At 46.0% G+C, this 13,969-nt stretch overlaps 1 protein-coding gene across 1 annotated transcript in view; it reads left to right on the forward strand.

Moving 5' to 3' along the window:
- Positions 1-13,969, forward strand: part of AEBP1 (AE binding protein 1) — a 43,938-nt gene that overhangs the window by 15,899 nt on the left and 14,070 nt on the right. Inside the window, exons 6-15 of the mRNA XM_053366479.1 lie at positions 1,686-1,781; positions 3,264-3,344; positions 3,809-3,904; positions 4,626-4,724; positions 6,133-6,204; positions 7,278-7,387; positions 8,870-9,009; positions 10,297-10,381; positions 11,577-11,721; positions 12,469-12,560. Coding sequence (XP_053222454.1) covers positions 1,686-1,781; positions 3,264-3,344; positions 3,809-3,904; positions 4,626-4,724; positions 6,133-6,204; positions 7,278-7,387; positions 8,870-9,009; positions 10,297-10,381; positions 11,577-11,721; positions 12,469-12,560 — 1,016 coding nt within the window. The remainder of the gene's footprint in view (positions 1-1,685; positions 1,782-3,263; positions 3,345-3,808; positions 3,905-4,625; positions 4,725-6,132; positions 6,205-7,277; positions 7,388-8,869; positions 9,010-10,296; positions 10,382-11,576; positions 11,722-12,468; positions 12,561-13,969) is intronic.

The following is a 13,969-nucleotide window of genomic DNA, read 5'->3' on the forward strand; positions in this document are numbered from 1 at the left end:
TAGTGCTGCTGGATTGCCTTGATAAGCTGTTAGCTTTGTGGAGAAATTCACAGGACACAGCTCAGCAGCCCAGACAGCTCTGCACCGCCCGTCCCCCCCCCCCAAAAAAAAATCCCCAACCCCTTTCTCCCCTCCACGTGCTCTGGTTCTTTTTGGCCCATGTGAGTGGAAAATGCCCAGTGCTTTCTGCATAATGTTTGACAGATGGGAGGGATGTTGCCAAAGCAAACAGAGCTGCCCTGCATTAGGACCGCCAACCGGAAAACTGTCCTGCTTGGCTGGGTGGTCATTTCTCGCATTCAGCTATTGTAAGAGGGTCGTGCAGTTGAGACTTTACGTTCTCTCACCTCTAATCATCACCATTATTATTTTTGCTGCACTGTTCTCTACCACCCGAGAACGGTCTGGGCAAAACTAGAGGCAGTTCCCAGTATTGCTATAGGTGGGGAAGTGGGGAAAAGTGGCAACTGCATACCAAGAGCCAAACTGTGTGGGTTGTGCTGGTACCCAGCATGGACACGCTGTGATGTGTTAGAACAGCCTTCCCCAACCAGGAGCCCTCAATATATTTTGGACAAATTACCCAAAACATCTGGAGGACTCCAAATTAATTCTGCTTGCATCAGATATTTTGCTGCCTCTAAATAGTTTCCTCCTCTCCACTTACTGGTCCTGTGTCTTTCTTCCCAGTGCCATTCCCTGTGTTTCTGAAGCCTGAATTGGTGCAGATTTTGCTTCCCCTGCTCTAATTATTGCTGCTTTTTCTTCCGTGGCTGTGTTTCCAAGCACAATTCAAAGTGTTGGTGCTGACCTTTAAAACCCTAAATGGCCTCGGTCCAGTATATCTGAAGGAGCGTCTCCACCCCCATCATTCTGCCCGGACACTGAGGTCCAGTGCTGAGGGCATTCTGGCGGTTCCCTCACTGCGAGAAGCCAAGTTACAGGGAACCAGGCAGAGGGCCTTCTCGGTAGTGGCGCCAGCCCTGTGGGACGCCCTCCCACCAGATGTCAAAGAGAACAACAACTACCAGACTTTTAGACAACATCTGAAGGAAACCCTGTTTAGGGAAGCCTTTAATGTTTGAGGCATTACTGTATTTTAATATTGTGTTAGAAGCCGCCCAGGGTGGCTGGGGAAACCTTCAAAGGTAGCCGTACATAGAGTGCATTGCAGTAGTCCAAGCAGAAGATAATCAGATCATGTACCATTCTGTGAGCTCCTGATTATTCCTTTGCAAGTGGAACTTGCGGGCAATACTGATCAGCTGTATGAGGGCGTCCACATTATTAAATGTTGGAAAACCTGAAGTCACATTTACTTTGACCATCTTTATGGCATCAGCTTCCATAGACTAGAATCCCATTGCATCAGATAGAGCAATTCCACCTCCCCTACTCCTGCCTGATGTCTCACCTTCCTATAGGACAGGGATGGGGAACCTGCATCCCTCTAGATGTTGCTGGACTACAACTCCCATCATCCCTGACCATGGCTGGGCTCGTGGTAAATAAGCAGCCCATGTGTGCAGCGAGACCCCCCTACCCAGCTGGCTACTCTGAGAAGCCCCCTTCTAAGACAAAGCACCATCGGGGTGACATGGAGGGAGAGGAAACACCCCCCAGCTCTCTGTCAGCAACGCAGGACTCTTCCCGAGTGACAAAACCCTCTTCCTTCTCCCCTGCAGTTGAATACGTCCGACGTCAGCACAAACCCAGCAAACCACCTAAGAAAAAGAAACCTGAGAGACCGAGGTTGGAGACGGAGGAGGAGGAGAAGCCAAGTATGCAGTTCGTTTCCTTTGGCTTGCTTCTGTTTTGCCGGGATGTTGGAAAATAGAGGGAGATTAGGAGGTTGGGGGCAGGGAATGAAGGAGGCAGGGTGAGGAGGGAAAGAAATGGAAAGCATTCCAAGAGAATAAAGGCAGCAGATGAAGCTTCAGGCCGGGGAATCCCTTTCTCTTTCTTGTATGTGCTGGAGGTCTGCCTCCTGGCCTGCCAGATTTGGTGCTTAGGAACTCATTTCTTCCCAGCCTTTAGTGAGACAAACTTCTATGGCATCATCAGGGAGAACTCATTAGCCTTCATTAGTTCAGAAGTAATGCTAAGCCAAACCGGTGGCTTAGGGCGTATCCTCACTTACTTTTCCTCTGTGTCGTAGTTCCATACGCAGAAAAGAAACCATTTAGTCTATTGAAATGAGTCTGGAACTTCAAACAAACGACACTTGGTTGAGCAAACTATGGCTTAGTCTTATGCACGAACACAGCCAATGGGACTGCAAAGAAGTCAGATCTGAACAGGTGGCACGTGATTTGCCCTCCTGGCGGTACATCGTGGCTTCTTGTTTTGCCTTGTTTTGCCTTTTGGTGTGATTTAATTCAGTTTTTTTTAGTGAAAGCATAAATCACTGAGCATGGGAAAGAAGACTCAGACTATTTCAGTAAGTCCTAATCAGGCAACATAAGGTTATTTTGCCTGGAGGAGCTAGTCTTCTGACAGAATTTTGCAGCATAATGAGCACCTGCTGTGGCTTTGCCCACTACAGGTAACGGCATATGGAGATCTGATTTTAGACCAGTACGATAGGGACATTGGTTTGGTGGTGGCTAGCTCAGGTGTGCTCATGAAGGATACAGAGTTGCTGCTTGAGAGTACAATTCTGAGAGTCAGGAACATTCATATCCAGAAAAATGGATAGAGTTTTAATTGAGCCTACATTGCTCCAAAGGGAACTTTCTATAACTTCTGTACTGCATATCTTCCCCTTAAACTCTGCTTCCCCTGTTTTAGTGGACCTTAGTTTACAAAGCTTTCATAAACCTGGTGTGGTCTTTTATTTTTATACCCTCGCTGCCAATGCAGATCCTTCCAATCTGTTGCAAGGCAGGGCTGGCCCTGGGCTCTGATGGCGCCAAAATATTTTCCATACTGCAGGTCAGATTACAGCTCCTTTCATCCCTAGCCAGGGTGATGGGAGTTGTAGTGCAACAGCATCTGGGGAATTTAAGATGGAAGAAATCTGGTAAAGGTGCTGCTACAGAAAAGGCCCTGCCTCTTGTGCCCACTTATCAACCATATATTTGTATGAATCTGAACATTAAATTTTCAGAGCTATTAGCAGCAAGTATTAGCAGCAAGTATGAGGCATCAGTTGTAAATGTGGGGATTGCTGATGAGCTTCCCTGCCATCATCCCTGGGACCTTTGGGTAGTTGTGCTATGATAAGGATACGGGAGTTTTACTGGCATATCTGTTTTGCTCAGTAGAGAAGCCTGAGGAATCGCCAACCCCCCCTTTCGGGAGTCATTACGAAGATGGGCTAGAGCTGCCAGATTATGGAGATGGTAAGTATTAAAACGGGACACGGGTGGTGCTGTGGGTTAAACCACAGAGCCTACGACTTGCTGATCAGAAGGTCGGCGGTTCGAATCCCCGTGACGGGGTGAGCTCCCGTTGCTCGGGCCCTGCTCCTGCCAACCTAGCAGTTCGAAAGCATGTCAAAGTGCAAGTAGATAAATAGGTACCACTCCGGCGGGAAGGTAAACGGTGTTTCCGTGTGCTGCTCTGGTTTCCCAAAAAGCGGCTTAGTCATGCTGGCCACATGACCCGGAAGCTGTACGCCGGCTCCCTCGGCCAATAAAGCGAGATGAGCACCGCAACCCCGGAGTCGGCCACGACTGGACCTAATGGTCAGGGGTCCCTTTACCTTTAAGTATTAAAACAGTTGTGAAGGCTGGTGCCTCTGGGGAGAAACCTGCATTGGGAGCTGTGCTCCCGCCTCACTAATCCTTATTCCCCCTCCCCATAGTGGATTATGGGCTTCCACCCCAGAAACCCAAACAATTCCCCAGCAAAAAAGAGGAGGAAGATGAGATGGAGACGGATGAAGAGAAACTCAGACCAAGTAAGGAGACAGCAGACGGAGGGGATGATTGAGACTGGGTATGAAACTATTTTTGTAGCCCAAGGGCCCCATTCCCTTCATGTATAACCTTCCAAGGGCCCTTTGCCAGTGGCAGAAAGGCAAAAATGGATGGCGCAACAGACAGACATTTCATCTTTGTGCAGTTGGCTGGCTTCAACATGCAAGTAGATAAATAGGTACCACTCCGGCGGGAAGGTAAACATCTAGTCTCCCATCATCTAGTCTCCCACCAGAGCTCCCATCATCTAGTCTCCCATCAGAGTTCAAGGACACATTCCAGCAGGGCAAAAACACTCAGGGGGTGGTGGTTCCTGCGGCAGGTTTCTGAAGGCCAGCTAGAGAAATCTGAAGGGGCATATTTGGCCCCTGGGCTCAAAGTTCCCGACTCTCAATTTAACAGGAGAGGGTTGATTGTTTGCTTGATTTGCATGCTTTTCCCCAAGGTATAGCAGATCTCCTGTTGGGCAGCTTTGATTCTTCCTACTAGATTGCCCCGTGTAATCAAACGCTGCGCCATCTGAGCTTCTGCCTCCCCATTTGGCATAAGCCACTATTTCTGCACTTCTGTAGGAACACACATTTGCCACTTAGCCCACCTGACAGCTCGTTCCCGCCAGCGTGCTTGCACTGCGCTGTCCATAATAACATCAAGAGGTTTGTGCTGATGACAATAACTCTGCTTCTCTTTGCTGTGCTTCAGAGAAGCCGAAAAAGGGTGCCGGCAGCAGCAAGGAAGAGGAAGAGGACGGGGATGCAGAGGAAGACAAATGGACAGAGGAGAAAAGCAAAGAACGGAAAGGTGGGTAATCCTGAAGGAGGAGATCTGCACCAATACAGGGAGGTAGGGAAAGGATGCTGCTAGCAGAGGGACTCAGGAGCAGTGGCAGTTTCACCAGCGACATACTGAGGGAAACTGACATCACAGTCTGCTCCTCATACTGGTCCTGGGTGATATATCAATATATAGGAGCGTCTCCACCCCCATTGTTCTACCCGGACACTGAGGTCCAGCGCTGAGGGCCTTCTGGTGGTTCCCTCACTGCGAGAAGCCAAGTTACAGGGAACCAGGCAGAGGGCCTTCTCAGTAGTGGCACCCACCCTGTGGAACGCCCTCCCACCAGATGTCAAAGAGAACAATAACTACCAGACTTTTAGAAGACATCTGAAGGCAGCCCTGTTTAGGGAAGCTTTTAATGTTTGATGCATTACTGTATTTTAATATTTTGTTGGAAGCCGCCCAGAGTGGCTGGGGAAGCCCAGCCAGAAGGGCAGGGTATAAATTATTATTATTATTATTATTATTATTATTATTATTATTATTATTATTATACCTGTCAGTGAGGTACCAACACATCGACATTGGTGGCTAAGGTTCAGTGGACAACACATTCTAATCAAGCGTATTTTAAAGTCCTTTATTTGTTGACGTGAGTGATCTAATACAGTGGTTCCCAAACTCCCCTCCCTCCGTATTACTGTTGTTGACATCCATCCGCCTCAGGAGTCGATGGAGAAGTGCACCTTTGGAGGTGAAGCCAAACTGTTGGAGTACTACACTGCCTGCTGTGGCTGTAGAACTGATATGGGAGAGACATGTTTTGTTGCAGCTGGGGCAGATGAAGGCTTGTGCTGCTGCAATTGCCCCGTGGCATTTCTTTTCTCTGTGCTCCTTCCACTAGTCATTCCTGCTCTAGTCACTGCTATGGATGCACAACCCGGCTGTCTCCAGGCACTTCAAGGGATTTCCATATGGCAAGGTTGATGTTGCCAGACTTACTCTCCCGCTGCTGAGAATCATGGTGGATCACTTAATGTTTTTCCCCCCTGCAGGTTGTAACAATTGGAATGTGCCATATGATTTTTTAATTTCATTACATTTGCTTCTTTTATTTCTTACATATTGTATTTTATTGCACTACGGTTTGAATTCCATAGAATTCCTCAGTCAGTATTCAAATTGCAATGCAAAGCAATCTGTAAGAATTTGAGAACAGTTTCATTAAATAGCCACCATGGTGTGTAAAATTTATTTATTTATTTTTCTGTTCCTTATAAGTTTCGAGAGATTTTCTCAGCGATGGCCATTGCCAAACATTTTTGTGTTGTGCGTAGTTTTCTAAATTTTCTTCGTATTCCCTGCCCCCGTATTTTCTATCCCCGGACATTTCCTCCCTAAACTTTGACCCCTGTTTCTTCTCCATGTGCAGGGAAGCCAAAGAAAACAGGAGGGAAAAAATGGGAGACAGATGAGGACGAGTGGACTCCAGAAGAAAAAATAAGTGAGTGGGATTTTTAAAAAGGTTAGAATGCATTGGTTGGGCTGACCAGCTGAGGAATATTTGCTCAGGCAATTATCCTTGATCTGATAATGCCCATACGTGTGTAGGTAGGAGTAATATTGAATTATAGTGAACTGCTTTTGTGGAATTTTGGAGCATGCGATGTTCATTGTTCAATATCTTGTCACCTGGTGACTCTCTCTTGAATACATAAACTGCCCACCCTCACTTGCATTTGTGGTGGCAGGTGAAAGCAACTTGGGTATATTTAGCCTGGAGAAGAGAAGACTGGGGTGGGGGAACATGATAGCACCTGAAGGTCGCATGAGAGGATGTCAAATGCCATGAACTGGGCATGAAAGCCGTCTGTGGTGGTGATGATAGCTAGATTTATTGCCTTACAGCAGAGGATCCCAGGGTGGGTTGCCACAATATACAATACAGCATTAAAAACAGTTCAGAACAAATCACAAATACAACCAGAATGAGTCCTAAAATTTAGATATCTCAAGTGTCAAAGGCTTGTGTCTTCAGCCTATGATGAAAGCTGTGCAGTGATGCACTGTTGCTGTGAGGGAATTTCACAACTTTGGGCTGCCACAGAGAATGCCCACTCCTGGGTCACCAACAATCTGAGTCTCGGAGGATGGTTGCCCCCTCTTCTGATCTTAACATCTGAGTGGGACACTGGGGAAGGGGGTGGTCTTTAAGTTGATTGGTGCATAAGTGGTTTAGGGCTTTAAACACTATTGCGGGCACCTTAAATTAAGCCTTAAAACGAACTGGAAGCCAGAGTTGTACGTGGTGATCGTTTTGTTGCTTCTTGCTGCAGTCGTCAAGTGACAGATCTCTATATCTGTGGGGGTGCATGGAGGGGAGATATTGGTTTGTTTGTTTTTGGATTTGTCCTTGTTGTTATGCATTTTGTGCTTTTCTCATGCATTTTAATGCTGTGAAACAACCTGAGATCTATGGATGTAAGGTGGGATACAAATTTAATAATAATAATAATAATAATAATAATAATGATGATGATGATGATGATGAACTGCCCTGCCCGTTCTGCTTTGCAGAGTGCCCTCCCATTGGGATGGAATCCCATCGAATTGAGGACGATCAGATTTTATCTTCCTCCATGCTGCGTCATGGCTTAGCAGCCCACCGTGGTCGCCTTAACATGCAGGTAATGGCATTGTTCCAGGAGTGGCCATGATCCTGTTCTTGAATGGTTGAATGTGAAATGACGATTCACAAGCACTATTATTGTTTTGTTGTTATTTTATTTATCATTATAAACTCAACAATGACGCCATGCAATGAACTTGTCGGCGCCATGCAACAAGGGTGGGGAACCTGAGGACAACTTTCCATTCTGGATAACCTTCTAAGGGCCACATGTCAGTGGTTGGGTGGGGCCAGAGGCCAATTTTGGCAGAGCAGCAAATGCAAATTGTTACCTCTGTACAGTAGGCTGGCTTTTACACATATTTGAACGCATCCCTCTATCCTCCATCCAGTCAAGTGGTATTATCAGATGAGGGTGGCGCTGTGGTCCAAACCACTGAGACTCTTGGGCTTGCCAATCAGAAGGTCAGCAGTTCAAATCCCCGTCATAGGGTGAGCTCCTGTTGCTCTGTCGCAGCTCCTGCCAACCTAGCAGTTCAAAAGCACACCAGTGCAAGTAGATAAGTAGGTACTGCTGCAGCAAGAAGGCAAACAGCTTTTCTGTGTGCTCTGGCTTCCGTCACAATGTTCAGTTGCGTCAGAAGTGGTTTAGTCTTGCTGGCCACATGACGTAGAACAAACACTGGACAAACGCTGGCTCCCTTGGCCTGAAAGCAAGATGAGCGCCGCAACCCCATAGTCGCCTTTGACAGGACTTAACCATCCAGGGGTCCTTTACGTTTTACCTATTATCAAGAGTTCAAGGACACCTTCCAGCAAGGTAAAAACATTTGCTGTGCAAACGCAGGGCAAGTGAGGGGTTTGAGGTGGGGAGAGTTTCAAGAGCTAGACAGAGAGGCTGGAGGGCCCCAGGTCTGACCCCATAACTGCATCTTTACAGTATAAGATAGATAGATGATAGATGATAGATGATGATAGATAGATAGATAGATAGATAGATAGATAGATAGATAGATAGATGATAGATAGATAGATATAGATAGATAGATAGAAGAAGGTAAAGGGACCCCTGACCATTAGGTCCAGTCATGACCAACTCTGGGGTTGCGGCGCTCATCTCGCTTTATCGGCCGAGGGAGCCGGCGTACAGCTTCCGGGTCATGTGGCCAGCATGACTAAGCCGCTTCTGGCGAACCAGAGCAGCACACAGAAACACTGTTTACCTTCCCGCCGGAGTGGTACCTATTTATCTACTTGCATTGTGCTTTCAAACTGCTAGGTTGGCAGGAGCAAGGACCGAGCAATGGGAGCTCACCCCGTCACGGGGATTTGAACCATCAACCTTCTGATCGGCAAGTCCTAGGCTCTGTGGTTTAGCCCACAGCGCCACCCGCGTCCCCAGATAGATAGGTAGATGTATTTAAAACATTTGCACCCTGCCTTTCTGCTACCAACCCAGCAAAGTGGCTCACAAAATGGGAATAAAGTCTTTAGCAATATAGCTTCCTCCTCCTCTTCTCCTTTCTGCCTCCCTTTGCAGGCAGGGTCCAACGAGGATGATTTTTTTGACGGCGCTTGGTGTGCAGAGGATGACAGCCGTGTACAGTGGATTCAGGTGGACACCAGAAGAACCACCAAGTTCACAGGAGTCATAACCCAGGGCCGTGATTCTCTCATCCAGTACGTGTGGGTAGGGAAGGGGGAGGATTTCGATTCAGATTAAAGGCGAACCGGCCGAATTTGCACATTCCTAAATTGCATGTGAACTGAAATGCTGCCAGCCTTTGAAAGCCGCACTTCTCCAAATGTTGTAGTGCGGTTCTCCGGCCAAGTGTGCATAAAAATGCAGGCATTGGTGAAAATTCCATGCAGAAATGCACTTTGTTGGGGGAAATGTACTTTGCAAAAGTGGGTAGGTTGAGCAAAATTCCATTAAAAATATGTGTTTTAGAAGAAATTCTTACCAAAATACTGCTGAATTCTCATGAGGACTTTTTAAAAAGAACCGCAACCAAGTGATGTGGAAATATGGGGAAATGAACTTAAGATAGGCAGCATGAGAAACAGAGGCCACACACCTACACTATACATCTAAAGCACATGGCTTCTCCCTAAGAATCCTGGGAATTGTAGTTTACCCCCAGAGCTACAGTTTCCAGCACCCTTCACAAACTACAGTTTCCAGGATTCTTTAGATTCCATGTGCTTTAGATGCATGCTGTAGATGTCAAATGAGGAAAACCCATCCCTATGTGTTGGGCAGACCAAAGGATCAGCATCCCGCTTTTTAACCACAGATTTTTTTGAGGGGTGGGGATCCTAGGGCAGAATAAACACAGTCTTCCCTTCTTCCGTTTGTACCTATTTATTTGCACTAGGATCCTCACCCCTCAAAAAAAATCTGGATGCTGAGAGTTGCGTATTATGAAGTAGTCATTTTGCATAGTTTAACAGACTTCTTACTTTCTTACCCACGTGCTTCCTTCATTAGGATAAGAATTGTGCTTTTTTTAGCCCCCTGCGAGATTATAGAAATAAGGAATGGTCAAATAAAGCAAGATATTTGTGAGTTATACCAGCGACTGACTGATAGAGAGAGGAGATTGTTAATATCAGGATTGGAAAATTGTGAAGTAATAGAGAAGATAGCAGAACGATAAAGGATGGATATTGGGGTTTTGAAATCCAGAACACGGGAAGTCCCATTGAAATTAATTAATTTGGACTATATAATTGGCTATATTGTTTTTTGTTTTTGAATGTGGAAAGATTTGGTTTGATTTGTTACGAATAAGAATGTTGTTTTAATTGGAAAATGAATAAAAATTCTTTACAAAAACAAAAGGATAAGAATTGTGCTTTAAAAAAACCCTTAAAAAAACCTTTAAAAAAGGAAATTTGACTGCTGAACCTGGAAGGCTGCTTAGCTACCACTTTCCTTCATTTTTTGTCTTTTTTCTTCAACAGCGATGACTTCGTCACCACCTTCCACGTGGGCTTCAGCAATGACAGCATGAACTGGCTCATATACAGCAATGGATATGAGGAAATGGTATGTAGCCCTTTGGAAAAGTCCCCTCAGTGCTTTAACAGCGTTTTGTCTGTTGAGACTTCCCTCTGGGGTATTGTGAGCGGCCCACAAGGATGCTGTTTATTTGTTTATTTATTAGATTTATACACCGTCCTTCATCACAAGATCTCAGAATAAAACACATGCTGTTCATGTATCAGGGTTTGGCTGGTGCAGAATGAGTGGCAGGGATCCGCTTTGATGCTTAGAATTTTGGAATTATGGGGGCTGAGAACATCTGGGAAGGTAGGGTAAAAGTTAAATCCACACACCCATGCATGTATTTACCGTATTTTTCACTCTATAAGATGCACCAGACCACAAGACGCACCTAGTTTTTGGAGGAGGAAAACAAGAAAAAAAATATTCTGAATCTCAGAAGCCAGAACAGCAAGAGGGATCATTATGCAGTGAAAGCAGCAATCCCTCTTGCTGTTCTGGCTTCTGGGAGATAGCTGCGCAGCCTGCTTTCGCTCCACACGACGCACACACATTTCTCCTTACTTTTTAGGAGGGAAAAAGTGAGTCTTATAGAGCAAAAAATACGGTATATGTTTATGGATTCCTCTACTATAATAATAAATAATAATTTATAGGAAGCAACAACTCTGGAAAAACCTTATAAAAATGTAATAATAATAATAATAATAATAATAATAATAATAATAATAATAATAATAAATAGAAGGCCTTGCTTCTCAGCATCAAATCACTCAGGGATCTACTACCAGCCTACTTTCTCGCTGCTCTACATTAAGCATAGGTAGTATTCAAGGACGTGGGTGGCGCTGTGGTCTAAACCACTGAGCCTATTGGGCTTGCCGATCAGAAGGTCAGTGGTTTGAATTCCTGCAATGGAGTGAGCTCCGGATGCTCTGTCCCAGCTCCTGCCAATCTAGCAGTTCAAAAGCATGCTAGTGCAAGTAGATAAATAGGTACCGCTGTGGTGGGAAGGTAAACGGCGTTTCTGTGTGCTCTGGCTTCCGTCACAATGTTCAGTTGTGCCAGAAGCAGTTTAGTCATGCTGGCCACATGACCTGGAAAGCTGTCTGTGGACAAACGCCAGCTCCCTCGGCCTGAAAGTGAGATGAGCTCTGCAACCCTATAGCCGCCTTTGAACTGGGCACATGTGTTTCTTGTCTCTTATAACTGAGAACGGTCTCTTTTTCTTTTGCAGCTTTTCTATGGAAATGTTGACAAGGACACACCAGTGATGACTGAATTTCCAGAGCCAAAGGTTGCCCGCTTCATTCGCATCTTCCCACTGACTTGGAATGGTAGTCTTTGCATGAGGCTGGAAGTTCTGGGCTGCCCTCTCTCAAGTAAGCAGGAGCTAGACTAGAGAGTCCATATTACTGGAAGGCAGGAGGAGGAGGAGAGAAGAATGAAGGGTTGCCTCCAGTGCTAGCCCTATATCATTAATTTAAAGGAGTCTACTTCCATGAAGTAGGAATGTGGGTGGCACTGTGCTCTAAACCACTGAGCCTTGGGCTTGCCGATCAGAAGGTTGGCGGTTCAAATCCGCGCGACGGGGTGAGCTCCCGTTGCTCGGTCCCTGCTCCTGCCAACCTAGCAGTTCGAAAGCACACCAAAAAAGTGCAAGTAGATAAATAGGTACCACTCTGGCGGGAAGGTAAACGGCATTTCCATGTGCTGCTCTGGTTTCAGTGTTCCATTGCACCAGAAGCGGTTTAGTCATGCTGGTCACATGACCCGGAAAAACTGTCTGCGGACAAATGCTGGCTCCCTCGGCCTGTAAAGCGAGATGAGCGCCACAACCCCAAAGTCGTCTGCGACTGGACTTAACTGTCAGGGCTCCCTTTACCTTTACCTTTTTTTACTTCCATGAATAACATTTTAATTGCTTTTTTTGAAGAAGCTGGGGATTGTATCCCACTTACAGTATTTTCTGTTTTGTTGCTAAAATGTTATTGGTACTTACCAAACATTCAGATTTTATTTAAACTGCTTTCTCTATTTAAAAAGCAGCATATATAAATATATTAAATAATAGTATAAATAATATGTTCAATTTCTGCCTTTGAGTCCCTCTCATAATTTTTTTGCAGGCATCTACAGCTATTACAGCCTGCAGAACGAAGTGATGACATCAGTAGACAACCTGGACTTCCGCCATCACAACTACAAGGACATGAGACAGGTGAGGAGAGGAGCCTCAGCCTTGACATTTGCTGCTTTCAAGAGGCTTTGGTTAGGTACAGTGGTACCTTGGTTCTCAGACTTATTCTGTTCTGGAGGTCCGTTCCAAAACCAAAGCATTCCAAAACCAAGGTGTGCTTTCTCATAGAAAGCAATGCAAAACGGATCAATCCGTTCCAGACTTTTAAAAACAACCTCTAAAACAGCAATTTTGCTATCTAAATGAGACCATTGATCCATAAAATGAAAGCAATAAAAAATGTACTGCAGTCATACAATCAATCAATCAATCAATCAATCAGTAGCTGAACTGGGTTCCACACAGTCACAAAAACAAAACAAAAAAGAGCTACAAGAACAAAAACGCAAAATAAAGAGCAAAAACAGACAGACCTCAGCGTAACTCTCAAAACAGAAGTGTGGCACTCAAAACAGAGCACGTTCGGCTTCCGAAAAAAGTTTGCAAATCGGAACACTTACTGCTGGGTTTGCAGTGTTTGGGTTCCAAGTTGTTTGAGTACCAAGGCGTTTGAGAACCAAGGTACCACTGTATAAGCAAGAAAGGGAGAAAATGTGGCAATGACTCAATCCCAGAACCACTCCCAGTGGCTCGGCTCAAGCAGAATAGGGTTCCTGAGAGGTCTATCTACCCATTTCACTGCTGCTCTGCCTTTATTGAACATTTGTTCTGATTTGTTTGCTGGGAGGTTATACACCAAGGAGCATTCATCCTGGTTTGTCGCACGGTGTTTATACATCTTCCCGTTAATCATTTATTCATCCCACACTTTTCAATGTCTTTCCCTGTAACTTGCCTAACTGCAAAAGTCAGTCTCTCTTTTCTCCGAAGAGGATTTGTTGTGCTAGGACAGGGGTCAGCAAAGTTTTTTGTGACTTGGGCCAGTTCACGGAGCTTCCTGCAGCCAATGGGAAGCCGGCCAGCGTCGCGGAACGCAGTCCTCGCTCTGCTCTGCACCGGTTTAACGCGGCGCATGGGAGCTGACTGAGTGGGTGGGGGTGGTCCCTGAGCAGACGGCGGGGGTCTATGGGCTGGTTAAACGACCCCCATGGGCCACCTGTGGCCCACAGACCTTAGGTAGCCCCCCCCTGTGCTAGGTTGTGCCGGAGTTCTTTGTTGTTGTTGTTTAGTTGTTTAGTCGTGTCCGACTCTTCGTGACCCCATGGACCAGAGCACGCCAGGCACTTCTATCCTCCACTGCCTCCCGCAGTTTGGTCAAACTCATGTTGGTAGCTTCGAGAACACTGTCCCACCATCTCGTCCTCTGTCGTCCCCTTCTCCTTGTGCCCTCCATCTTTCCCAACATCAGGGTCTTTTCCAGGGAGTCTTCTCTTCTCATGAGGTGGCCAAAGTATTGGAGTCTCAGCTTCAGGATCTGTCCTTCCAGTGAG

The sequence above is a fragment of the Podarcis raffonei genome, chromosome 15 (genome assembly GCF_027172205.1).
Source record: "Podarcis raffonei isolate rPodRaf1 chromosome 15, rPodRaf1.pri, whole genome shotgun sequence".
NCBI classification, from domain to species: Eukaryota; Metazoa; Chordata; class Lepidosauria; order Squamata; family Lacertidae; genus Podarcis; species Podarcis raffonei.